The sequence below is a fragment of the Psammomys obesus genome, unplaced genomic scaffold (genome assembly GCF_907164565.1).
Source record: "Psammomys obesus unplaced genomic scaffold, mPsaObe1.curated_primary_1811, whole genome shotgun sequence".
Classification (NCBI taxonomy): domain Eukaryota; kingdom Metazoa; phylum Chordata; class Mammalia; order Rodentia; family Muridae; genus Psammomys; species Psammomys obesus.
The window spans coordinates 13,829,427-13,854,744 of NW_026586173.1; the positions used below are offsets into that span (position 1 = coordinate 13,829,427).

At 51.7% G+C, this 25,318-nt stretch overlaps 2 protein-coding genes across 3 annotated transcripts; one reads left to right on the plus strand and one right to left on the minus strand.

Annotated features, from left to right (window-relative positions):
• The first annotated feature begins 64 nt into the window (after positions 1 to 64).
• On the plus strand, positions 65 to 12,567 carry Kri1 (KRI1 homolog). Its single transcript, XM_055601215.1, has 19 exons — positions 65 to 175; positions 267 to 340; positions 1,469 to 1,574; positions 2,142 to 2,256; positions 4,245 to 4,299; positions 4,377 to 4,426; positions 4,542 to 4,638; positions 4,719 to 4,796; positions 5,360 to 5,481; positions 5,786 to 5,912; positions 6,016 to 6,111; positions 6,653 to 6,823; positions 9,507 to 9,582; positions 9,664 to 9,752; positions 9,983 to 10,109; positions 10,189 to 10,319; positions 10,666 to 10,730; positions 10,799 to 10,897; positions 11,753 to 12,567. Exons 1-19 carry the CDS (start codon positions 82 to 84, stop codon positions 12,078 to 12,080), a joined length of 2,100 nt encoding a protein of 699 aa, XP_055457190.1. The 5' UTR covers positions 65 to 81; the 3' UTR covers positions 12,081 to 12,567.
• On the minus strand, positions 10,891 to 20,309 carry Atg4d (autophagy related 4D cysteine peptidase). Of its 2 annotated transcripts, none has more exons than XM_055601217.1 (10): positions 19,897 to 20,309; positions 18,773 to 18,856; positions 18,515 to 18,688; positions 17,282 to 17,558; positions 17,140 to 17,204; positions 15,080 to 15,210; positions 13,418 to 13,496; positions 13,262 to 13,338; positions 13,042 to 13,179; positions 10,891 to 11,084 (listed from the first exon to the last, which is right to left on the minus strand). In XM_055601217.1, the coding sequence occupies exons 1-10, from the start codon at positions 20,129 to 20,131 to the stop codon at positions 11,001 to 11,003; spliced, it is 1,344 nt and encodes a 447-aa protein (XP_055457192.1). In that variant the 5' UTR covers positions 20,132 to 20,309; the 3' UTR covers positions 10,891 to 11,000. The 2 variants fall into 2 exon arrangements, with proteins under 2 accessions (XP_055457192.1, XP_055457191.1); XM_055601216.1 differs by lacking the exon at positions 10,891 to 11,084 and adding an exon at positions 12,481 to 12,777 and having other exon boundaries at positions 13,060 to 13,179.
• Between the last annotated feature and the right edge of the window lie 5,009 nt (positions 20,310 to 25,318).

Sequence of the window (25,318 nt, forward strand, 5' to 3'; positions counted from 1 at the left end):
GCCCTCAGTGGGCGTGCCTAAGGAGAGAATACGCTCCGGAGGGCGCGTTTGCACGCGTGCGCACTAGGCCACACAGCCGCCATGCCGGAACCGCGCGCTTCTGCGTCCCTGAAGGTGAACGCAGCTTTTGCTGCGCGCTACAGCCGTTACCGCGAGCGTGAGGAACTGCAGAAGCGTGAGTGAGGGGCGCCTGCGCGGGCCGGCGTGTGGGGAGCTGATGGGGGACATTTGGTGATAGCGGCTGTGGGGAACCTCGTATCCCACAGTGAAGGATCGCTATGGGGATCCGGACGACGGCGGCGACTCCAGCTCCGAGTCTGACTCCAGCGATGAGCATGTGGTAAGCTTCCGCGACTGGCCCGCATCCTTCCCTGATGTACACGGGGCTTTCCCTAACCCGGCTTGGTTGTCGGGAGCCTTCAACCCCCGCCCCCGTGCTTTGAGTGATAGGCAGTACCCTCCCCAACTCAGGGATCGCCAAATACACCCTCCTTTCTGGAGGGGATCCCAAGCCTCCTACCCACTGAGCTCCCACTTGGATGCACAAGGTTGCCTTACCAAAAGGGGGTGTTCTAGATTTACCTCCTAATCCCTTCCTAGTGGTCACTAACTCTTCCTACTCTCTTAACTGGTCCTCAAGCCTCCCACGGCACTTAGATTCACAGCGGGAGTCTGACCCAACCCCATACAGCCCAGTAGGTACCTCCCAAGTCCTGCACCCCAATCCCTTGAGTAACAAGCAGCATTCTCCTTGCACCTAGAGAGTTGCCTTCTTCCCCAACAGCACAGAGCGCCTTACTCTAATCACGCAAGGCCCTAGAGGAACATTCAGGGCCTGCACACTACTCCCTTGAGGGACAAGCAGTACCCTGCCCACGTTTTGAAGACACCAGTTCCTCACTTCTTTCCAGAAGTGGCTCCAGGCTTCCCATCAGTTCCCAGAGGGAATCTTCCCCTGACCCAGTAGAACCCGGAAGTAGTTCTGAGTCATCTCCCCAGCCCTTGAGTGTCAGGTAGGGCCTGCCATAGCCCCCCTACTTTAACTTCCACTTATCCTCCATCACCATGGGGTACTTCGCCATCCTGATTAGTGGTCCAACGCTCCTGTCCCATACAAACCACCCTTCCCATTTCCTAAAACCAAAAGCCTGATGGGGCACTACTGTGTTCCCACAGCCGCTCTGATATGGCTTCATTGTAGGTAGCTAGGGCCTCCTGGTGGCCCACCCAAGAGCACTTTGAGGTCATCTGCTGTGTTGCCCATTCTGTCCTATTCAGGATGTACCCTTCTTTCCTCTCTTCTTTTACCCTCTGCCTGGCCACACCTGCCCAAACACCTGTTTCTCGATTCATCTGACTTAATCCTCAGCTGGTCCCTGCTTCATCCTGTCCTCCTCCCCAGCCCCTACTCACACCACAGTATCTGACTTCCTTCAGAAGTCAGTCCTGCTTCCTTTTCATGCTCTAGGAATTTGACCCCCAGCAGGAAAGAGACTTTTACACAACCTTGTCCTTGCTGAAAAAGAAGGACCCCCGAATTTACCAGAAAGATGCTACCTTCTATCAGAGAACAGGTATGGAGGGGGCTGCGTCTCTAAGTACCTTAGAGTTGATGGAATTGAATTGTTGAATGGATTGTTTCGCTCCCTGGGTCTCATGGAAAACCTGAGTGGCAGTATATGTGGCCCATAATCCCAGCACTCAGGGCTCATGGCCAGGCTGACCTGTGTACATAATGAGATTCTGTGTCAAAAACAAAAAACAAAACAAAACAAAAAGAGAGCTGGGGAATAGGTGGGTTGGTAGAGTATTTGCCATGCAAAGCCTGGAAGACCTGAGTTCATCCCAAGAAGTCAGCGGGTGCACACATCCATTATCGCAGTGCTGGGGAAGCAGAGACAGGAGATCGGGGCCCTGCCGGGATGCCAGTCAGCCTGCGTGGTGGATGGGCTCGTTTCTTTTATACATAGTGAGCTTAGTATAGCGTGGGCTACATCATCCTCGCTGTTCCTGGAAAAATAAATGGGGGAATAAAGATGAATAAAGCAGAACTTCTGTCTGCTTCCAGCCCTGCCCTGTGGGATTCTCTGCCGGGGCAAGAGGGAAGTTGAGGGCAACAACAGGTGTCTTTCTGCCGATAGCCAACACTTCATCCTCAGAGAGTGAGGAGGAGCCAGCTGCCTGCTCGAAGCAGAAGAAGGTGCAGCCCATGTACCTGAAGGACTATGAGAGGAAGGTCATCTTGGAAAAAGAAGGGTAAGGAGGGGCCTCATTCCCCCCCCCCCCATCAGCCTCCAGCTCCCTAAAGACTATGAGACTGTTTGTCTGTTTCTGAGACAGGATTTTCGCTGTATGGCTCTGGCTGCCCTGGAACTCGCTCTGTAGACCAAACTGGCCTTAAACTCACAGACTGAGCCGCCTCTGCCTCCCAAGCACTAGGATTAAAGGTTTGCCCAAGCCTGCCCAGCAGCACTCTTAGTTTCACTTATGTACTGTCAGGGATCTGGTGCCACAGCACACGTGAGAGTTGGAAGATTAATTCTGGGACTCTGTTTCCCTTCCACCATGTGGATTCCAGTGACCAAACCTTAGGTCTAGCTGGGCTCAGTGGCCCACACCTTTAATCCCAGCAGAGGCAGGCAGATTTCTGAGTTCAGTGCCAGCCTGGTCTACAAAAGTGAGCCAGGGCTTGTTACACAGAGAAACCCTGTTTCAAAAAAAACCACAACAAAACCCAAACCTAAGGTCTACTGCTGAACCAACTTGCCAGCCTTTACTGTTTGCTGTTATAGGGAAAGAATAGGTAGGTGGGCTGGTAGGCCATGGGCCCATGCCACAGCATGTGTAGGGAAGTCAGAGGACAGCTTTGGTAGCCATTCTCTCCTACCTTGACATGGGCCGCAGGTCTTGAACCCAGTCCTCTGTCTTGCACAGGACATGCTCCTCTCGGCAGAGCCATCTTGATGGCCCATTATTTAGGGTTTTACAGGTAGAAAAACACAAGATAGCCAGGAATGATGGCATCAGCCTATATCTCAGGCCTTGGGAGGCAGAGGCAAGCTGATTTCTGTTAGTTTGATAACAGCCTGGTCTCTAAACCAGACCAGCCAGGGCTGCATAGTGAGACCCTGTCTCAAATAAAGAAAGAAAAAGGAAAAAAAAAAAAAGGGAGGGGAGTTAGGGAGATGACGAAAAGCCCGAACCTACACAGTAAGGGAACCCTGGGAGCAGAGCCTCTAATCATGGCTGCAGACTTAGGCGCTTCCCACCGGAAGCACATAGCGGCGCCCCACCCCATGGGGCCTGGGACAGGCAGGCCGTAGGGAGTGTATGTGTAGCTGTGCTGATAAACTCATTGCAGTGAGGGATCACTGATGACTGAGGCCAAACATGGAGGCACTCATCTGTAATCTAAGAACTCTAAGGTCAGAGCAGGAAGAAGAGAGTGGGACAACCTCTGCCATGTGGTGACCCACACAAACCCGAGGCCTGTGGGGGGTTACCAGGGAGTGGCGCTTGTTGGCGAGCCTGCCTCGCTGGCTTCAGTCCCTGGGACTCAAGTGACAGAAAGAGAGAACTAACTTCCACATGCACACTGTGGCATGCGCACATAAGTTTATGTAAACAGGCAAGAAATAAAATGTAATTGTATTAACCTCAGGCTAGAGAGATGGCTAAGTGCTTAGAGTTCTGTTGCTTTTCCGGAAGATCAGAATTTGGTTCCTACACCCAGGTCAGGCAGGTCACAACCATCTGTAACTCTAGGGACGCTATCCTTCTGTCTTCCATAGGCACTGCGCTTAGGCACACAAACCCACCCGCCCACACATACACATGATGGAAGATAAAATATTTCTAATGTTTTTAAAAGCTGGAGAGGTGACTCCGCAGCTAAGAGTGCTTGCTGCTCTTCCAAAGGACACAAGTTCAATTCCTAGCACCCATACCAGGTGGCTACCATCTGTCCGGAATTCCAGCTCCCAGATCCCCTTGGAATTCCAGGGGACCCAGCACCCTCTTCCGGCCTTTACAAGTATCCACACATGTGGCATATAAACACATACACACGCATTACATACATACTCACATGTACACATTACATATATACACAAATAAAAAATCTTCTGGGAAATATAAATACTAAATAGACAGTAATGCCCAATGACCCATTTTTTAAAGGCAAGATACTGTGGTTGAGCGACTGTCCACACAGCATTCTCATGTCTGCACTGTGTTCTCCACAGCAAATATGTCGACGAGGACAGCTCTGATGGGGAGACCTTTGACCACAGGCTTAAGGTGGGTAGAACAGCAGCTTCCTGAGGGCATGAGGGCTCAGGGCTGTTCTGGGTCCTACACCAATCCCTTCCCTGCAGGAAACATCAAGCAAGAGTTATGTAGAAGAACAGAAACAGCTGAAGGAAAGGTGAGCTGGTGTCGGTGGGGACAGAACATCTGCTGCCACAATGTCACTCTGAGGGTCTCAGAGCTCTGGGCTGGTCATGCCCCACTGCTGAAGTCATGTTCTTTGGCGTGTGCAGCTTCCGAGCTTTTGTGGAGGACAGCAGCGATGAGGACAGTGCTGGGGAAGGTGGCTCTGGGCTGCTGCGGAAGCATGCTAAGAGTGGAGAAGAGAAGGTCAGTGCCGGGGGCCTGCGGGGTGCCGGGACTGGAGGGGGCAGCTGGAGTTCCAAGGACCTGAGTGCTGCCCTCCACAGGCCCAGGAGGAGGTGGACTACCTTGAGTGGCTAAAGGGGCAAAAGGAGGTTCACAGCTCTGAGTCGCTGAAAGAACTGGTAAGTCCCCCAGTGCCAAATTGCCCGTATAACATTGTCTTGCCTAATGCTTCCAGATACCCAAGGACACTTAAGGGGCTGAGGTGTGGCCCAGCAGTAGAGTCCCCCAGTGAGGGGCTGAGGTGTGGCTCTGTGGGAGAGCTCTGCCTAGAGTCCCCTAGTGCGTAGCTGATCGTGGCTCAGGGGTAGTGCTTACCCAGCTTGCACAAGGCCCTGCATTCTGTCCTAGCACCAAAAAAACAAACAAAGGCACATTCTTTGAGGATAAACGTGAACAATTCCCGGGTTTCAGTTTCTCAGTAAATGAAATGAGGCTAATAGAGGCTGGGTGTGGTTGCTCACATCTGCAGTGGCAGTACGCAAGAGCCGAGGCAGGACTGAAGCTAGTGCTGCCCAGTCAGCCTGGGCCACACAGCAAGACATCTCAAAAGAGGGAAAAAGGCCCTGAATGGTAGTAATCTACCTGCTCTGGGTAGAATGAAATTTCAGATCCTTGCTCCAGCCCAGGCTCCTTCCACGCCCCTCACCAGGGGACTGAGCTTGTGTCACCCCTCTTTCCATAGACGCACCTCAAGGAGTACTGGAACAACCCAGAACTGGATGAGGGGGAGCAATTCCTGAGGGATTATATCCTCAACAAACGCTACGAAGAGGAGGAAGAGGAGGAAGAGACAGAGGAGGATGGGTGAGGAGTCGCCTCCTTTTCCAGGGTGTACCCCAGGTTATCCAGGCCAGGCAGCAAAGGGCACTGTGGACCTGGGATTTAAAGACATAGTTACTCTAATTTCTTCATTGCATTTACTTATTTTCAGGGATGGGGCAGCATACCATAGGCGGCACAATTGTGGGGTCAGTTCTTCCACTGTGTGGACCCGTAACTGCCGAGTCACCTCACCAGCCCTGTTGTAGAGTGCTTGTGGGGATAAAATGAGGACATGTCTCACCAGGCTCATTGGTACCCCTGAGCCTTACTCCATCATGTCCTTCAGGATTCCAGGGACCACAGTCCAGCTGGCGGTGGACGACTCCTCAGATGAAGGGGAGCTATTCCTGAAGAAGCAGGAAGACTTTGAACACAAGTACAACTTCCGCTTTGAGGAGCCTGACTCGGCCTCAGTGTGTGCCCAGGCCTGGGTCAGGGAGGACATGAGTGCCTGGGGTCCCGCCCTTCGACCCCATACCATCTCTGAGGTCCTCTGGGCTCCTCTCCTGCCCACAGGTCAAGACATACCCACGTAGCATCGCATCATCTGTGCGCCGCAAGGATGAGCGCAGGAAGGAGAAGAGGGAAGAGACCAGGGAGCGGAAGAAGAGGGTGAGTGTGGTGGGTGTGGCGCGCGTGCCAGCCACCCCCAGTTCCGCCAGCCTGGGGAACACTTACACCATCTCCACAGTAAAAAGAAACTAGTGGCATACAGTTTTACAGGAGGCAGAGGCAGGAGGATCTCTGAGTCCTAGGCCAGCCTGGGCTACAAAGACCCTGTGTCAAAAAAAATGATAATAAACCAAGAGTAAAAATAAGTTGGCATGGCGGTATGTCCCTGTGTTGACAGTAAAAGTCACCACTACTTCAGGATCAGCCTCGTCTACGTAGAGAGTTCTAGGCCATCTTGAGCTACATAGTGGGACCCTGTCTCAAAAACAAAATATGGGCTGCAGCTCAGTGGGTAACCTAGTGCACAAACGCTGGCTTTCATCCAAGCACTGAAGGAACCAGGCAGAGAGTGCCTGTCCCCTGTCCTTTATTCCCAGAGCTCAGGACATGGGGGCAGGATCTGTAGTTCAAGGTCAGTGTGGGAGGTTCTGTTTGCAAGGCTCTGCCTATCAGGAATGCTGAGTCTCTCTCTCACCTACAGGAAAAGGCCAGGAAGCGGGAGGAGTTGAAACAGTTAAAGAACCTAAAAAGGAAAGAGATTCTGGCCAAGCTGGAGAAGCTTCGGCAGGTCACTGGCAACGAGACACTGGGCCTTGAGGAGCGGGACCTGGAGGATGACTTTGACCCTGCCCAGCATGACCAGCTCATGCAGGTATGACCGCTGAGAAACTTGTCTATGGGACCAGAGCTCCCTCCCAGCTGTGTGCCTTAGAGAAATGACTTGGCCTCTGTGACACCTTTTCCTTTGCTGCAATTAGAGGCCTATGAAAAACAGCCTTGGGCTAAGGAGAGGTTGGACGGGAGGAATGGGCATGAAAGAGTAGAAAGACAAGTGCTCAGGAGCAGTGGGTTCAGTACAGAGGCAGCTGCATGGGGACAGGGGGCTCATGGCGTCAAGATCTGTCTGGGATACGCGGTGGGCTGGAAGTCAGCATTCTGATATACAGTAAGATCCCCAGAAGGGCAATGTAAAGGGATGGGGTGTGACTCAGTGCTGGAACCCATGCCTACCATCCCCTGGTGAGGGGCTGGGGGCGTGGCTGTGATAGAGCAATTATCTAGCTTTGGGGTTCAGCCACGGCCACAAAAAATGAGAAAACCAACACACACACACATACAAATGGAACCCAGGCAAACTAATAAGTAGCCCAGGTTAGCACACAGCAGGGCGGAGTCAGTAGTTTGCTGTGAGTGCAGGGCTAAGAAGGGGGTAAGTTACTCTGCCTCTGCCAGCAGAGAGTTCCAGACAGAGACCACAAATACAGCCACTCCAGAGGACGGGATCGTCCGTGTACCTTGTGATGCAAGGAGGGTGAGGAGTTCAAGGTCATCCTTACCTACATAGTCCTAAGGCAGCCTGGGCTGAGATACTGTCTCAGCAGAGAGGCAGGGAGAGAAATTAGTTTCTCTTGGTGCATGTTGTCTTTGCACTTCAGAAGGTTGAAAAAAAAAAAAAAACCAAAACCAAGTTGCGTCATTGCCATGTTATCAGGGATGTCGTAATTCCCTTTGTTTTTCCAAGAGTCTTACCATTATCCGGGCTGCCCTCAATCCTAGCACCTAGCTCTGCCTCTCAGGAACTGCGGTTACAGTGCGCCACCGTGCCTGGCTTGGATCTTGAGTTTACCTAGTTACTATAAATGTGTTTGACATTTATGTGTTGAGGTGTCGCATGTCCCATGGCACGTATGTGTAGGGTGGAGACTGGCTCTCTAGTTATCACAGGGACTCCAGGGGTCACACTAAAGTGCCTTTGTCTGCTGAGCCATTTCACTTTTCCCTAGGTTTGTTTTTGTTCTTGTGTATTTTTTGGTGATGTTGGGATAGAGCCATAGAACCCAGGGCCTTTTTTATGTAAGCATATGCACTGTGGCTGAGCCCTAGTCCTTAAACTCATCTTTTGAGCATTAACATTCATTGTACTGGGAAAACATAGCACCATGTTTTGGAAACAGGTGTTGAGAATCTTAAAAAAAAAAAGGTTGGATGCTTTGATAGCCAAAACTGGGAAGTCCTGGAAGGAGGCTTAGTAAAAGGAATTGGGGACCTTGCGGAGCAGTCTGCCTTCTTACCGGTTAAGGTGCTTCTCAGGTCTTAGCTTTGCTTTCTCAATGGAGGAGCCAGTGGCTGTTGCTATGGTAACTCTAAGAATCTCAACAAGAAGCTGCTCAGGGTTGAGCATAAGAAGGTGTTTAATAAATGGACAAATAGGCCTAGAGAGATGGCTCAGCCTTTAAGAGTACCATCTGTCCTTCAAGAAACCAACGTTCAATTACCATCACCCACACGGTAGCCTTAGTTCCAGGGGATCTGGTGCCCTCTTCTGGCCTCCAGGAGCACCAGGGATGCATGTGGCTTAGGTTTACATGGCAAAACTCTCATACACTCTGAGAGAAAATAAAGGTTAAAAAAAGGGCATAATCAACAGTGCTTTCCTTCAGCAAGCACTGTAGACGTCAGGGTCTCTCTGCTGCCCTTTGTGGCTTCAGCATGCGCAGCCCCTTGTAATGAGCCTCCTGTATATCTGACCTATCCCTGTACAGACTCAGGGTTGGGGTAGTGATGGAGATGTGCGGCTTCAGCCTCCCTGGACTACATCACAGTGTGGCCCCAGATGTGGATTATAGTGTGATGGGTGGGGCCAGGGCTTTGTGTGTACTGGGACAGGATCCTACCATCTGAGCTCCAGCCTCTCTGTAGCCCAGGCTAGCCTGCTCCTCCTGATCTTCTGGGCTCAGCTTCCATACTGCTAAGTAGAGATGTGTGCCATGTCTAGTGTAGGTAGGGTATTGGAGGAAATTTCCTTTCAGCCCATCACAAATGACGACAGCTCATTTGAGCCCTGTCACACAGGCGATGGCAGGGTCTAAATCCTGCAGAGCTGTGACAGTGTAGTTGTGTGAGACAAATGTAGCCTAGCTAACAGGCAGCGCTTGGTATGGCTGGTCCCAGCACATAGGAGACCCTTTCAAGGAGCTAGGTCATGGAAGGCTTAGGAGCCACAAACTTGGATGTGTTGGCATGGGTTTATAATCCCAGCTCTTGGGAATCTAAGGCAGAAGGACTGCCAGCCTGGGCTACAAGACTGTGTTTCAAAGCAAAAAAACCCTGTCATTCACACGGGTAATCACTGCTCTCAGGAGGTGAAGGCAAGTGGATCATAATGTCAAAGCTAGCCTCTGCTACATAATTTGAGGCCAGCCTGGCCTACATGAAACCCTGTCTCATATAACCAAACAGTAAGGTTGGTGAGTTGTGCTGCTGTTGGCATGGGGAAGCTGAGCTCCTGCAGGCGTGTGGGTGCTGCTGCCCCTTAGGCCTCCCTTCCCTTGCAGAAATGCTTCGGTGATGCCTTCTACGGCACTGCGGAGGAAGAGAAGCCACAGTTTGAGGAAGAGGAAGGCCTGGAAGGTTCGTGTCCTGACAAGGCTGGGGGAGTAGTGTTGGGTCTGCAGCCCAGGTGCTGTTCTCACTTTGCCTGTGTGGAAGCAGATGACTGGAACTGGGATGCGTGGGCTGGACCTGAGCACGATGGGGCCTGGGGCCAGCAGGAGCTGCACTGTGAGGACCCCGACTTCAACGTGAGTGCCACTGGTCTGAGTTCAAGTAGGTGCAGTTAGTAGAGGACAGGCTTTCCATGAAAGAGCCCTGTGTCCCCATCTGAGAGCTAGCGCTCAAGGCTTGGCTGTACAGCGTGTTTGAGGCCAGCATGGGCAATGTGAGACCCTTAGAGCAGTAAGTCTCCCTGGTGGGGTCTGGAGCCTCCAGAGGCATTTAGGACTAGCCTGATCTGAACGGGTCTTCTTGATAGATGGACGCCGACTATGACCCCAGCCAACCTCGGAAGAAGCTTCGTGAGGCCCCAGTCTCCGGCAAAAAGAAGCGCAAGTCACCATTTGCAGCTGCAGTGGGGCAGGAGAAGCCCATATTTGACCCTGGTGAGCACAGGGCCTGCTGGGCAGCGGGGCTCACAGGGCCCTGAGCACACAGTAACTTGGCTGTGTGCCTCCCGCACAGGGGACAAGACCTTTGAGGAGTACCTAGATGAGTACTACCGACTGGACTACGAGGACATCATCGATGACCTGCCCTGTCGCTTCAAGTACCGCACTGTGGTGCCCTGCGACTTCGGGCTCAGCACAGAGGAGGTTGGGACCAGGGTGGGCAGGGAAAGTAGAGGGAACCCCAAAGAATAGGAGGAGGTGAACTTTCTCTGTGTGAAAGATTAGGAATTCCAGGCTGACCCCGGAAGAAAAGAGTTGAAATAGGCTAAAGGAGGGAGGGAGGAGACTGCTGTGAATTCCAGGCTAGCCCAAACTAAACAGTGACAAAAAAATAAGCCAGCATGGTGGTAAAGGCAGGAGACCTTGCCTCAAGAAAAAAATAAAACCCCCACCGAACTCAGGTGTCCCCACCTCTGGACATGTCTGCTGAGTGACTGAGGCTCAGAGGCAGACTCCAGGAATAGCAGTAGATCTTGTCTTTCCCATGCAGATCCTCGCAGCTGATGATAAGGAGCTGAACCGCTGGTGTTCCCTCAAGAAGACCTGCATGTACAGGTGACCGCCGGGCGGTGGGGGAGAGGGGAGCCCGTGTGGACAGCTTCTCCAACAGCTCTCCTGCACAGGTCGGAGCAGGAAGAGATCCAGGAGAAGCGGGCGTACAACCAGAAGGCTCAGAACTTGTGGAAGAAGCGGCAAATCTTCAAGTCTCTGTGCCAGGAAGAGTAAGCTTGGGCCCTGGGGAGGGTAGCAGCAGCCGCAGAGCCAACAGCCCGCTGTGCAAACCCCAGGCAGTCACTGTCCCTCTTGGTGAGGTGACTTTATGGTTCAGACTTCAAAGCTGAGTTTATGCATGAAACACTCAGAACACGGATGGGAGGAAGTAGACACGGCAGCGCACACCTGCCAGCACTGGGGAAGCAAGGCAGGGCTCATGAGTTTGATGCGTTTGATGAAGCCACATGGGCTCCAAAGCAACAGCCTGTCATGGACTGTAAAGACTGTGTTCAGACTGGGCCTGTGTAGTCCTGGCTCTTGGAGCTCTCTGTGTAGACCAGGGTGGTCTCAAACTCTGAGATTTCTGCCTGCCTCACAAGTGGGTGGATTAAAGGTATGTGCTGCCAGGCCTAGGAAGATTCTGTTTAGCATGACTGAAGGACCTGAGCCTCATCCCAAGCCTGAACAAAATGAAATCTTAAAAGCACCGTCCAGGCTTGTTAGCTGTTTCAAGGAGTTGACGGACATGGTGGCTTCAGGCGGCCCAGCTATTTCTAACAGTCATCTGGGAATCCCAAAGCTGAGGTCATCTGGGTTCCACAGGGAAACTGTCTTAAGCCTGGCACTGGGGCTGAGTAGGCAGAGTGCTTGAGACCATTTCAACACTCCACCCCACCCGTTTAAAAACAAAATGAAAAAACAGGATCTTAAATTAAAGGTCATCCTTGAGTACACAGCTTAAGGCTAGTCTAGGCTATATGAGCCCCTCCTCAGACAGACAAAAAGAGCAAAGGGTTGGGGGAGCATTTCCTGGTCAGAACAGCAGGCTGACCTAAGCCTTGACTTCTCTTTTCCCCCTGTAGAATGGAAATGCCCACAGAGGCCACAGGGAAGTCTCAGGGCAAGGCCAGCACACAAGCACAGCTGCCCATGCCAGATGGAGCCTATGGGAAGAGGCCCCAGTCTGAGAACCCAGTAGCCAAGGAAGAGGAGTTAGCACACACAGCCTGCACAGAGAAGCCAGCCTCCCTGAGGCAGAAGAGCAAGAAGGCCAGGCTTCTGGGTCCCACAGTGACACTTGGAGATCACAAGTTCAGCCGACAGAGATTGCAGGCCTTTGGACTCAACCCCAAAAGGCTGCACTTCCGCCAGTTGGGTCGCCAAAGGAGGAAACAGCAGAGCCGTCCCTGAGGGCCACAGGGAGCCAAGCTACCTCTACAACTTAAGCTGTCGACTGTACCCTCCTGCCAACCTATGCCTGCGGGCGAGGATACTGGCTGTTTCTAAGCCTGGAAACAGGCTGCCGGAGCTGTCTCCCCATGGACAAGCTGAAATGTCAAGCAGCCCCAGCCACGTTCAAGTCTGCATCTTTATCAGCCTCTGCCCAGCAGCCAGTCAGTTCTCCCAAGACAGGGACTTTGGGACCAGTGAGAACAATGATCCAGTGCAGGCTACAGAACTGGAATCAAGCCCTGAGTGAGTGAGTGCCCTGGAGCCCACTCTCCAGCCTTGGCTCCTGAGGACAGACAGGGGCAGCTGAAGGGCACATCCCCAACTGCAGGCCTAGAAAGGTCTCAGCTGTGTTGGGAAGGATGGAGGCCATGAGGACAGGGGTCCAGCAGCACCACCAGAGTTCCAGATCCCATACCTGACATGACATAAATAAAAAAATAAATAGTCTGGCATCTTTCCCCGTCCCTTCCCACTATAAAAACACAAAGTCCTCGGAGCTTGGCCTTTTGGCCTTGAGGAGGCGTCCTGTGCAAGGCAGCCGCAGTGTGGGCTGGGAAAGCTGGGTGCAGAGGGCATCCAGGCTGTGGTCCTGAGCGTGGCCCTCAGCCACGGTGAACATGGGATATCTTTCCATGGCTGAGGAGGAGCTGAGGATCTGCAGGAGGATGGAGGAGAGTGGTGTCAGGATCATCCAGAACCAGCTGCAGCAGTTGGACATTGCATAGCTAATTGTGGCCCAGCCTGTGAAGAGCTCCCAGGTGGCTGAGCCTCTTGGTAGTGGACAAAATAACTGTGACTGAACAAGTCCACCTTGCTGTCTTCGGCTGTCAAGCACGGGTGTCCCTGTGCACTGTCCCAAGGCTGGGTGGAGCCAGCGTCCCGCACTTGGGAGGCAGGGACACTACCTACTCAGACTTACCCCGTGAGTACAGCTCACCCGTATCAGCTCCGAGCAGAGAGTCTCAAACTCCTTCTTGTTCCCAGCATAGAACCCCACAGTACAGCTGGGGTCCATCTTGGCAAAGGCCATCTTGCGGGGCGAGGTGCAGTGAAAGGACTGGGCAGAAAAGAGAGGTTTAAGGGACCCCAACTTTGTGCCCAAACCTGCAGCCGCCCCCCGCCCAAAGCCACCAGCTCACCTCCAGGGGAAAGTTGGGCTGGCTGACATCCACTGTGGGCTGGCAGTAGTGAGGATCCAGATAGAGCAGGTAGTCATCTGGTGGGAGGGGGGGGAGTGTAAACACGTGGGGAAGAGGAAGGTGGAGGGCCGATCTGGGAAAGGGGCTGTGGCTTACCCTGGTAACCAATGAAATACAGTGAGTGCCGAGGTTTGCCCCCCATGATGCCCAGGCAGAGTTCTAAGCGCAGGAGCTCCTGTAGAAAAGGGCTGCCATCAGATGAGCACAGCAAACTGAGCAGGTGCCTGGAGTCGATGAAGCCCGGGAATCCAGTGCAGCAAGCCATCAAGCCAACCAACCCAGCCTGACCACACTGACATTCTAGAGCGGAAACAGCCTTAGCTGTCGCTGTGAACACCTTATAGAAAGGCTACACAACTTCCTACAAGACATTTAATTTTCTGTTTTTCTGAGAGGGTCCTATATATAATCCTAGAACTGACTGTGTAGACCAGGCTGGCCTCAAACTCAGAAATCCACCTGCCTCTGCTGGAATTGAGGAGTGAGGCCATAAATCTGTTTCTGTGAGTGGGCCTGTGCACCTGACTGCAGTAGCAGAAGACAATGTCGGCCCCCTGGAGTTACAGGCAGTGTGAGCTGCTGGTGTGCGCTATGACTCAAACTCTGGTCCTTTCCAAGAGCGTTGTCCTGGCCACTGAGCCATCCCTAACCCAGTGGCTCTCAGCCTTCCTAATGCTGCGACCCTTTCATAATTATCCATGTTGTAGTGACTCCCAACCATAAAGTTATTTTCATTGTTACTTCATAAACTGTAAATGTGCCACTGTTATGAATCATAATTATCTGAGTTTTCAACGGTCTTAGGCAACCCCTGGGAAAGAGCTGTTTGACCCCCAAAGGTTTCATGACCCACAGGTTGAGAAGCACTGTTCTAACGACTTTTTACATTTTTTGTTTTCAAGACAGGGTCTCACTGTGCAGACCAGGCTGTCCTTGAACTAACAGAGGGTCCACCTGCCTCTCTCTCCCTCCTTGTTCCACTACCTCCAAAGAGCAGCTACAGTGCAAGGGTATACCAAGAGGACAGACACATGCTTAAGTCAGTCTCCCTGTGTAGCCAGGCTGGTCTTCAACTCTAGATTCTCCTGCTTTAACCTCCAGGATTTCAGGGGCGGGGTATGCCTCCACACCTAGTTTTACTGTGTTCAATCCCAGAACCTATGTCAAAAGCATGGTAGCCAGGGCTGGAGAGATGGCTCAGAGGTTAAGAGCATTCACTGGCTACTATTCCAAAGGTCCTGAGTTCAATTCCCAGCAACCACATGATGGCTCACAACCATAAGATCTGGTGCCCTCTTCTGGCATGCAGGTGTACAGGCAGGCAGAACATTGTATACATAATAAATCTTAAAAAACAAAAAAACATGGTAGCATGTGCCTATAATTGTCTCATAAAAGCAGGTGGGCCTGGGGAGATAACTCAAGGATAAGAGCACTTGCTCACTAGCATAAGGACTAAGTTCAGAACATCAGCACCTTTGTAAAAACCTACGCAAGGCCACGAGTGCCTGTGACCCGGTACTCCGGGCAGAAACGGGATAGCACTGGGGACCCTGGCTCCAGGGCTAGAGACCCTGTCACAGAGGAATAAAATAGAAAGTAGCTGAGTGTGCACCCTGTCTTCTCACTTCTGCGTGTGCACACCCATACAGGACACTTACATAACCACAGAAAAGCACAGACAAAGCAGACCCACGGTTGACCTCTGACTGTTAAGTGTGGAGCCCAGGCAGCGGTGCCCCATCAAGAGGCGCTTACCTTCACACAGGGCACATACACGGGGTTAAGGCTCTCACCACCCAGTCGTACAGGCACCAGGATGAGCACAGACTTCCACTCTGCTGTGGGATCTGGCCAGGACACCAGGCGTGCCACATCTGCCTTGTACACTGCAGAAACAGGACAGCAGACGACCTTTCTACCCGGCTTTCTAGTCCTAGGAGCACCCTGTCACCCTTGCAACTCTTGGTGAGCAATGTCCTCATCAGCAGAGAATGTCTTTTTTGTGCACCAAATCATAGATGATCGGGGAAGTGGAGTTTAGCCCATTAGCAGAGAGGGTGAGCAAGGACCTGAGGAGCTCATGTGTCCCAGACTGGCCTAGAACTCTACATAGGCAGGATGACTGTGAGGCCCCTCACTTGCTGAGATTATAGATGTGCACCAGCAAACTAGGTTTATGCCGTGTTTGGCATGAAACCTAAGGCCAGGGAATTGCTCCCTCTACCAGCTGAACCATAATCCCAGTAACAGGGATTCTGAGCAGGCACCAACATGCCTCACTTTAAACTGTTTCTTATGATGCCGGGGATCAGTTTCAGAGCTTGTGTGTCAATGTAACCCCTTTACCACTAATTACATTCCCCACCCCCACCCAGCCCGTGTGCGCCTGCACAGTGCATTTTCACGTGTGTGTATGGGTACACATGCCTGTGTGTGGACTCTTGAGGTCAGAGAACAACCTTGAATATTATCTCTCAGAAATACCCCATCTTGTTTTTGGAACAGGGCCTCTCACTGGCCTGAGGCTCAGCAGTTGGGTTAGGCTTGCTATGGGGCTGGTTAGAGCCCCATAGATGGCCTGTCTGTACCTGCTACCATGCCTGGGCTCTGGTGATGGAACTCAGTTCTTCAGAGACAACGGAGCTGCCTCCGCGCACCACATAAAAGCACACCGGCACCCCCTTTTTGAGACAGGGTCTCATTTTGCAGCTCTAGCTATCCTGGAACTCACAAAGACCTGACTGCCTCCACCTCAAATGTTAGGGTTAAAGGTGAGCACCCCACACTCAGATCAAAAGACCTCTTTTGAACTGCAATTCTCTACAGGCTCAGGCAAGAGGATCTAAAGTTCAAGGTCTTTATCATAATTCTTACATAGTAGCTTTGAGTCCAGCCTGGGGTACAAGAGCCACTACTTCAACATAAACAAAGCTATGTAAATATAATCGGCTGGCCTGAAGGAAAGCAATAGCTAACATTTGGGCAATCTGCTGTGGGCGCTTTTTTATTAATTCATTTCTATTTGTCATGTGTGGTTCAGTTCTCTCCTTCAACATGTAGGTTCAGGAGATCCAAGCCACTTCCCCGGGCTTAGCAGCAAGAACCACCACCCACTGAGCCTTCATCTGTCTGGCCCTTTTGTAAAAATGCACCTATTCTTACTGTGTGCCTGTGCGCACATATGCTGGCGGTGTACACGCCACGGTGCACACAACTGGAGCTCAGAGGACAACTCTGTAGTCAGCTGTAGGGCTCAGACTCCAAGCTGTCAGGCTTTTGCACCAAGCACCTTCACTCACTGAGCCATCTTGCTGACCCCATATTTTTCTGGATCACTGAGTCCCTGACTCCTCTGCCATGTTATGAGCCTGAGGAGACCAAACTTGCCAACACATCAGAATAGTCCTGTACAGTTAAAAGTGAATAGGTCTGATGCAAGTAAAGGCGAACAGGGCGATGGTCGATGGGTGGCAGCTCCCGCTGCCAAGTTCAAGCTCTGGGACCCACAGAGGAGAACCCACTTCCCCACAAGGTCATGTGCACCCTGGCACAGGCCTCTCGCCCCAAACACACAAATAAATAAATGTAGGGTTGTTCTTAAAGTGAGCCTGGCGTGAGAAAGGGCAAAGGAGGCTTCTGTCTTGAATTTCTCATGCTGACTTTTAGGTTCTACAGAGAAGCAGGAGAGGGAATCCTGACCTGACCTCCACAGGGTGTGCTTAGAATCAACACCCAAGCATCCCTTCACCCCTGAGGAATGAGGGCCTGTGCCTTGGGAGCACTGGCTCCAGGTAGAAGCCTGTTCCCAGCCTCACCCGTGCAGTCCTGAGAGACGTACACCACCAGGCGGGTAACCTCGGAGCAACTTTCCACAGCTTTCCTGGGGGCAGAAGAGCAGACAGGCATGAGTCCCTGGGGCTCCCCAGCAGCTCCCCTCGTCCCCGAAGCGGGTCTCACCTGAGGATATGTGCCACCACAGAGGGCCCGTACCAGTCTCCTGCCTTCTTGCCAGAACTCTGCCCAAGCTCCACTAGTTGATGCAAACCAAAGGGGGCCCGAGGATGGTCAGCAAACCAGGAAACAATCTGACGGTGCCAATGATCCTGCTCCATCTCCAGTGTGCCCTTGGCCCAGCGTGCGGACACATGACGACCAAGCCCTCGGTGGTGACTGGGAGAGGCTGGGCCTGGCGCCTCAGAGGGAGCCAGTCCTGTGCTTCCCACCCACCTCCAGTCTGCAGAAGAAATGAAATTTAGTAAACATGTAGTGTGTTTGGGGCACAACTTTCCAACTTCCTCATATTTGGCTCATAATTCTGATACTCAAGTAAATTCCAAATTGACCTACTAGTGCTCAAAGATTCTAAAAGAGGATGTCAGATTCCCAGGAACTGCAGTTGGGGTTTCTGGAATCAAACCTGAGTCCACTGCAGGAGTAGCAAGCGATCTTAACAGCTGAGCCATCTCTCCAGCCTGTGTATTTATTGTTTGTTTTGGTTTCTCAAGACAGGGTTTCTCTGTGTAACACCTTGGATGTCCTGAAACCCACTTTGTAGACTAGGTTGGACTCAAACTCACAGAGATCTGCCTGCCTTTGCCTCCAGAGTACTGGGATTAAAGGCATGGTGGCAAACACCTCCCTAATTATTTAATTTTTGAGACAGTTTCTTGTGTAGTCCAGGAAATAGTCTTTTTTGTTGTTGTTGTTTGTTTATTGAGACAGGGTTTTTCTATGTGTAGCCTAGGCTGTCCCAGAATCACTCTGTAGACCAGGCTGATCTTGAACTCATAGAGATCCACCTTCCTCTACCTCTGAGCTCTGGGATCAAAGGTGTGCACCACCATCACCTGGCCAGGGAAATGAACTTCTATTTTTCCTACCTCCCCCAAACGCTTGCTTGGTTTACAGGCAGGCACCACTAAGTTTGTGTTTTACGCGCGCGCGCGCACATACACACACACACACACACACACACACACACACACACACACACTTATTTATTCCTGAATGGCCTAAAACTCACTATGTATCCCATACTGTACTCATACGGTAGCTCAAAATCCTGCCTCAACAGCCCATGTACTGGGATTCCAATGCGCTGTTCCACTTACAGTTTGCTAGCAATTTTGAAGTGCGGACCCAGAAGGCCCTCACTATTTCTCAGCGAGCATGCATACACACACAGCTCACCTCTAGGCAGGAAATGCAGGAGCAGGCCCTGGGCCAGCATCATCTGACCACTTCGTAACATACATCCCCAGCCACAGTCGGAGGTCAGGCTGCCCCCAGCAAGGGGTGGAAAGTCCCGTCTGTATGTGAGCCACAGTCGAGATACAAAGTCCCTCTGAAACCGCTGGATGTCACCTACGAGAACCAATTAGTCAGCTTGGTAACGGAGGAGAACCCTAGGCGATTTCTCCCACCCTGGTCCCAGGCTGGACACCTCACCCTCTCCCTCGAAATGGTAGCGTCGCCCACACAGGTGCACACAGGAGATCTTGCTGAAGCTGGTCCGGCTTTTGACTGCCCAACCTGGGAAGACACAGGCAGCTCGCAGCAACCTGAGGCATTCACGGATCAGCAGTGGGTCCTCCACCCCCCAGTCGTGGCCTGATCCTAGCTGGGACCTCAGGGGCAGCTGGGAAAACTCCATGCCACGTCTGTCTAAAACACAGGGGGCACTGAGTTACCTCTTCGTAAGGGTCCATTATCAACTCAAGCCAGGGTCATTCTATTCGGACTGTTGGTTTTTGTTGCAAAACGCAGAAAGCACGTTTTTATTCTTTGTGGGTGGGTCTGTGTATACGTGGACAAGCACCACAACTTAGGGCTGCAGGGAAGATAACTTTCAGGAGTCAGTCCTCCCCTTCCGTGTGGGTCCTGGATGGAGCTGAAGTCCTCAGGCTTGGTGGCAAACGGCTTGAACTACTGAGGCATCTCACTGGCCCTTTTCATATATCTATGTATGTATATTTTTAGTATGCACTGGTATTTTACCTGCACGTATATTTATGTGAGGATGTTGGAGCCCCTAAAACTGGAGTGAGCTGCCATGTAGATACGGGCAATTAAACCCGAGTCTTCCGGAAGGGCGGCAGGGGCTCTTAACTGCTGAGCCTTCTCTACAGGACCCTTTCTCCGATGTTTTTTTGTTTTTGTTTTTGTTTTTGTTTTTTGAGACAGAGTCTCATGAGGAACTCAATTCAGCCTGGAACTCATTACATAGCCCAGACTAACCCAAAACTCCTGGGTAATCCTCCTGCCTCGGCCTACCAAGTGCTGGGATTACAGGTGTGAAACACCACCGGCTAGCTCTGTGTTTACTATTCCACCTACCTTACAAACGCAGGGCAGTTAACAGACTGCAGGAAACCAAAGAAATCTGGCCAAGGTCAAACAGGTGCAATGGGCGGGGCTTGAAAACCATTCCCATCTAACCTGGCCCTGGACTGGGCAGGGCGGAGGAGCTGCGGGTGACTGCCCCGGGTGGGATCGTCCGCGGGACAGGGTTAAAGTCTAGTTCGCTTCGTCCCGACCCTCTGCCACCCATGACCTCTGCATCCCCTCCTCACCATACTTGACGTTGTTCCAGGCTGTCAGGAACTTGGCTTTGAACTTGTCCACCTCGTCAGGCTCGGCGGGGTCGGTCCCAGATGAGCTGAGAGCTGCCACGCCTGACCCCGAAGGTGCCAGGCTGTTGGAATCCGGGATCCGGGTTTGTCCCCTTGGCCGGCGACCATCCGGCCGGCGCGCGTCCTCCGGGCTCCCGCTGCGGTATTGCGCCGCGGCCGGCGACACGGAGTTCATGGACTCGCCGGGGAGGAAGACGCAGGTGTCCCCGAGGTCGGGGGAACTGCGAACGCTCGAGCGCAGCCCCGCGGCCAAAACAGCACTACTCTGTACCCGGAGCCGGGCCCCCAGCTGTGGACGCAGCGGGTACCCAGGCTTCCACAGCCAGCGCCATCTTGGTGGCCCAGAGCACCCGGATACGGGTGGGCGTGGTCACACCAAGCCACGCCCCCTGGACTTTCTATTTCCCCACCCCCTCGGTCTCACCACACCCACCTTATCTCACCGCGCAGGCGCGAACGAGCCCCTGCAGGCTCTTATCAGAGAGCGCTGTCAGAGCCTGGGAAGTTACGCCCATTGCCGTTTTCTGGAGCCTTGCTAAGATAGCATTCTGGTTGAGCTTTGACTCCCCTGGCCACTCAGGTTCCACTGCAGCGGGGGGCACATCTGGGTGTGACACCTGGGGTTTGTTACGCCTCTGGAGGGCTCAAATCCACGCAACTTGCTAGAGTCTCTTCTCGTCTTCCAACCTGAGGGTTGAGAAGATCCAACTCAGGTTCCCAGGCTTTGCAGCTAGCACCTTAATCCGCTGAGCCAAATGAAGACTCTTTTCCAATGTTTTGAGACAAGGTCTCCCTTCGACCTCTCTGGCCTGAGGAGAGCAAGTTCCATGTGTTCAAGCCATGATTCGCCCCAGGTGTCACACCCAGAAGATATGCCCCAGCGGCTGGGCAGAGAACTCGCTATGTAGCCTAGGCTGGCCTCCAACTCTTGGCTGTCTTCAGCCTCAGTCTCCCAAGTGCCCGGAGGCTCAAAGACCGAGCTTACTCCGGAGGGAGCTGAACTGGTAGAGGGCCTAGTATGCATGAGGCCCTATGTTCCATTCCCAGGAACCCATAAACTGGGTGTCGTGGCGCATGCCATCCCAGTGCCCAGAAGGTGAAAGCTGGAGCAGACATTCCTTCTCTACTGTGCAGGGTTTGAGGCTAGCCTAGGCTTTGTGAGAACAAAGGAGATTGTAAGAGTGCATCAACCCAGGACAGATGTCACCCTGGGGATGTGACCTCTATCAACGGCCCCAGTGTCCTACAGGTCATGATTCTCTGTGCCTCAGTTTCCTCCTGTGCAAAATCTGAGGGAGTATCTGTAAGACTTCGAAAGAAAAACAATTTTGGCATTTTGAGACCCCCATCTCATGTAGCCCAGGCTGGCCTTGAACTTACTTAGCTATGTAGCTGAGGATGGCCTTGAACTTGCTTATTGTTCATTTGTTACACTTATTTGTCTGTCTTTGCACGTGCACATCCTTGCCACAGCAGTTGTGTAGCACTTTTGTCCTTCTGCCCCATGAGTCCTAAGGACTGACTTGGGACATCAGGCCTGGAAAGATACCAGCCCAAAGAGAGAGAAGGGGGGTCAGAAAATACGATGTCTTTTTATACAAAATAGGAGCAGATGAGGGGGAGGAGGAAAGAAAGAGGGGAGATCAGCATGAGGGGTGTGGATGAGTGGGAGAGCAGTGGCTGAGCATGCGTGGGGCCCTCAGTGCAATCCCTAGCACTGCCTAAAAAGAAAAGCAAGGCCCCAGGCATCTGGGTTGAGGTGGTAAGTATGCCAGTACCTTGATTGTGCAGACATTTCGCTGACATAAAATCCTATCAGATTGCCACCTAAAATATGTGAAGTAAGGCTGGAGCTGTGGTGTAGTTGCTAGAGTGCCTACCTGGCATGCACAAAGTTGGGCTCAGTACCCAGCACCACGTAAACCATGTGTAGCAGGCACTTGGGAGATGGAGGCAGTTCAAGGTCACCCTAGGCTGTGTACATAGCAAGTTTAAGGCCAGTGTGAGAAACATGAGATCCTGTCTCATGAGGAGAGGAGAATGCTGGGCATGGTGGCACACATCCTTAATCCCAGCCCTCAGGAGACAGAGGCAGGGGGATCTTTGAGGCCAGCCTGGTCTACAGAGCAAGATCCAGGACAGACAGGACCACAGAGAAAAACCCTGCCTTGAAAAACCAAAAAAGAAAAAGGAAAGGCCTCTCACAGTGACACATGCATTTGATCCCAGCATTAGGGAGGTAGAGGCAGGTGGATCTCTGTGAATTCAAGGCCAGCATGGTCTAATCTACCTTGGACATTCCACACTAGCCAGGGCTACACAGTGAGACCCTATATCAAAAAAATAAAAAATAAAAAACAATTACTACAACTGTTGTGAGGTTGACTTTAATCCAACCTAACTCAAACAGCAGGTCAATGCAGGTGACAAAAATCTATTGTAACCAAGCCATTACTGATCAATTAGGGCCACAGAACAGACTCAGGGGCTGAACTATGACCCTGAAGGGATATTATACAGGATATTTAAAGAATGAAACCATAAAGTGATGGGGAGTCTGGAGAGCTGTAGCATTGTCCAATCATAGTTTGACATAAGGGACTGAGCAAGGGCACTTCCACCAAAGGATAGGAGCAGGCCCCTGGGCCTGAGAACATGAACTTAGTTGACTCTGCCAGGAAGGTGGAGAGCTTGTCACTGAGATGCCTGGACTCAGTTTGTTTCCTTACAAAATTGTCCCTGAGATGTCTCGACTCAGACACCTGTTTTCTTACAACACAAGCTGTTCAGCTGTTGGAAAGTCCCCAGCTCCCCTAGGGCCTGGGATCTTGAACTTAGTTTCTTGCTGTGGTTAAATGGAGTCTGAAAATGAAACGGTAGTAGGTAGAGTAAGTTTCTTTTGCTGGTTCCCAACAGAACAAACAAAACACAACAACAACAACGACGAAGCAATCAAAATAGGGCAACAGGGTTTGTAAATATCTCGGTGTGTGCAGGCACTTGCTGCTAAGACTGATGACCTGAATTTGACCCCCAGGACCCGCATGGTAGGAGGAGAGAACCAACACTCAAAAGCTGTTCTTTAATCATCCAAATTCTATAATATGCTAACACACACACACACACACACACACACACACACACACACACACACTCTACATAAACACGTGAAGAAAGAGATCTTTATTAAATTTCTGCAGCAGGCTATATTCTCAGCCCTTTTCCTCAGTTTGTAATGGCATTAATTCTGTTGGGTGTGGTGGCTCAAGCCTGTCACCCTAACACTGGGGAGGCTGACACAAGGTAACCGCTATGAGTTGAAAACTAGCCTTGGCTACACAGTGACTTTGAGGCTAGCCTGGGCTTCATAAAGAAATCCAGCCTCGGGGCTGGAGAGATGGCTCAGTGGTTAAGAGCACTGTCTGCTCTTCCCAAGGTCCTGGGTTCAATTCCCAGCAACCACATGGTGGCTCACAACCATCTATACGGGGATCTGATGTCTTCTTCTGGTGTGCAGGTATACATGCAGATAGAACATTCATGTACATAAAATAAATAAATAAATCTTAAAAAAAAAAAAAGAAATCCAGCCTCAACCAACAACAACAACAACAACGAAAAGAGTTGTTGCCATTATTTCTTCACTTGGGGGTGTGTGCACCAACCACCCCCATCTGGATTTCCTGGCTGAAATATGTCGTAAGAGCAACTGGGGTTCAGCAGAAATTGTGCCTCTGCTCTTGAACTTTGACTTTTTCCTTGGCTGGCAACACTTACCATACTTCTCTTTTGTAATCCTGAGCAGGGGAAGCAAGCCTGGGCACTCAGCCACCCACAGGATGGTGAAGGAAAACAACAAGATGCTACAGCGGCTCTGGTTTGGAGGGAGCAGGATATGGCATGCGACACTTTTGGGAGGGTCTTGTATAGCCCAGGCTAGCCTCCAACAGACTGTGTAGCTAAGGACGGCCTTAAGCTTTTTTAAGTATAGAAATGGTTTTTAAAATGCTTATCTTTATTCATATGTGTGAATGCCACCAAGCGTGTGTGTGCCTGTTGCTGGCAGAGTTCTCGGATCCCCTGGAGCTGGAGTTATAGATGGTTGTGAGCCAAAATGTGGGAAGCCAGTTCTCTTAGCCACCATCTCTCCAGCTACAACCTCGGATTTCTGATCCTCCTGCCCCTACCACCTGAGTGCCGGCATGATAGGTGTTTGGTTTTTTGGCTTTTTTTTTTTTTATGTTTCTCTCTCTCTGTGGTGTGTGTGTGTGTTTAAGACAGAGAGAGAGAGAGAGAGAGAGAGAGAGAGAGAGAGAGAGAACCTGCAGGTGCCCACGAAGGCTTGATGAGGGAGTTGTGTGGCCTGAAGCTGGAATTACAGACAGCTGTGAGGCCCCTGCTGCCAGCACATGGAACCAAACTCAGGTCCCCTGAAAGAGCGGTGTGATCTGCTGAGCAGCCTCTCCAGCAACATCACCAGCTTTTGAAAAGCTTCCACACTTGGTAGCAGCCCTTGGCTTCTGAGACAGGGTCTTTCTGGCCTGGAACTAACAGTAATCTTCCTGCCTCAGGGTCCCGAGCGGTGAACCTGTGTGATCACCACCGCACACAGTTGGGGAGCATTAGCCTGGCTTCCATGGAAGATATCAGGAAGGAAGGAAGGAGGGAAGGAAAGAAGGAGAAAAGGAAGGAAGGAAGGAGGGGAACAAGAAAAGCTCCATCTGATAGCCTCAGGATGACATTTCCCCTGGAATGGCTCTCTATATAGTCGGGTTTCTCCTGGCGACACTGTGGCATTGGCTCCTCAAGGTAGTGACGTCTCTCTTTCATTCCAAAAATGCTTCGGTGCACCTCCAGCCAGTTCCCACGCCCTGGGTGAATGGCAGCACACCTTGAACTCCCTCCCAGGCTTAATGAAAACATGGCTAGCAGAGGGAGGCGCGTTCTCACAGCCCAGCAGTTTATACCGCTCTCCTTGTCAAACTCCCCCACTGTCTGGAGCCATACTGTCCCGCCTCTCTGGTTTGGACATCAGGGGTGCCTGGAGGTGGGGGTGTCCCTAGCTGAAAAGAGAGTGAAAGTGAGGGCAAGAGAGAGAAAGAGAAAGGGAGGTCAAGACAGAGAAAGGAAATTATAAAAAAGAAAGGACAAAGAGAAAAGGAAAAGAGCGAGAATCCTTTATTCTAACAAATCAAAAAGATTAGGGCCATCCTTGGCTGCACAGGAAATTTGAAGCTAGCCTGGGCTACATGAGACCCCTGTCTCAAAAGCAAACCAAGGAACAATAAACTTTGCTTCAAAGTTACTTCCCACCACAAGCATAGGGTCCAGGCAGATGAAGCCGCCTCCACCTTCTAGCTGC

Bases quoted from the DNA above. Each gene is read 5' to 3' on its own strand.
- Kri1 (XM_055601215.1), top strand. From the start codon at position 82: ATGCCGGAACCGCGCGCTTCTGCGTCCCTGAAGGTGAACGCAGCTTTT. The intron at 1,575-2,141 runs GTATGGAGGGGG...TTCTGCCGATAG, and splicing joins TACCTTCTATCAGAGAACAG to CCAACACTTCATCCTCAGAG. The intron at 4,300-4,376 runs GTGGGTAGAACA...CCTTCCCTGCAG, and splicing joins CCTTTGACCACAGGCTTAAG to GAAACATCAAGCAAGAGTTA.
- Atg4d (XM_055601216.1), bottom strand. From the start codon at position 20,131: ATGAACTCCGTGTCGCCGGCCGCGGCGCAATACCGCAGCGGGAGCCCG. The intron at 15,211-17,139 runs GTGAGGCTGGGA...CTGTTTCTGCAG, and splicing joins CGTCTCTCAGGACTGCACGG to TGTACAAGGCAGATGTGGCA. The intron at 12,778-13,059 runs GTGAGCTGTACT...ATCCTCCTGCAG, and splicing joins TCTGCTCGGAGCTGATACGG to ATCCTCAGCTCCTCCTCAGC.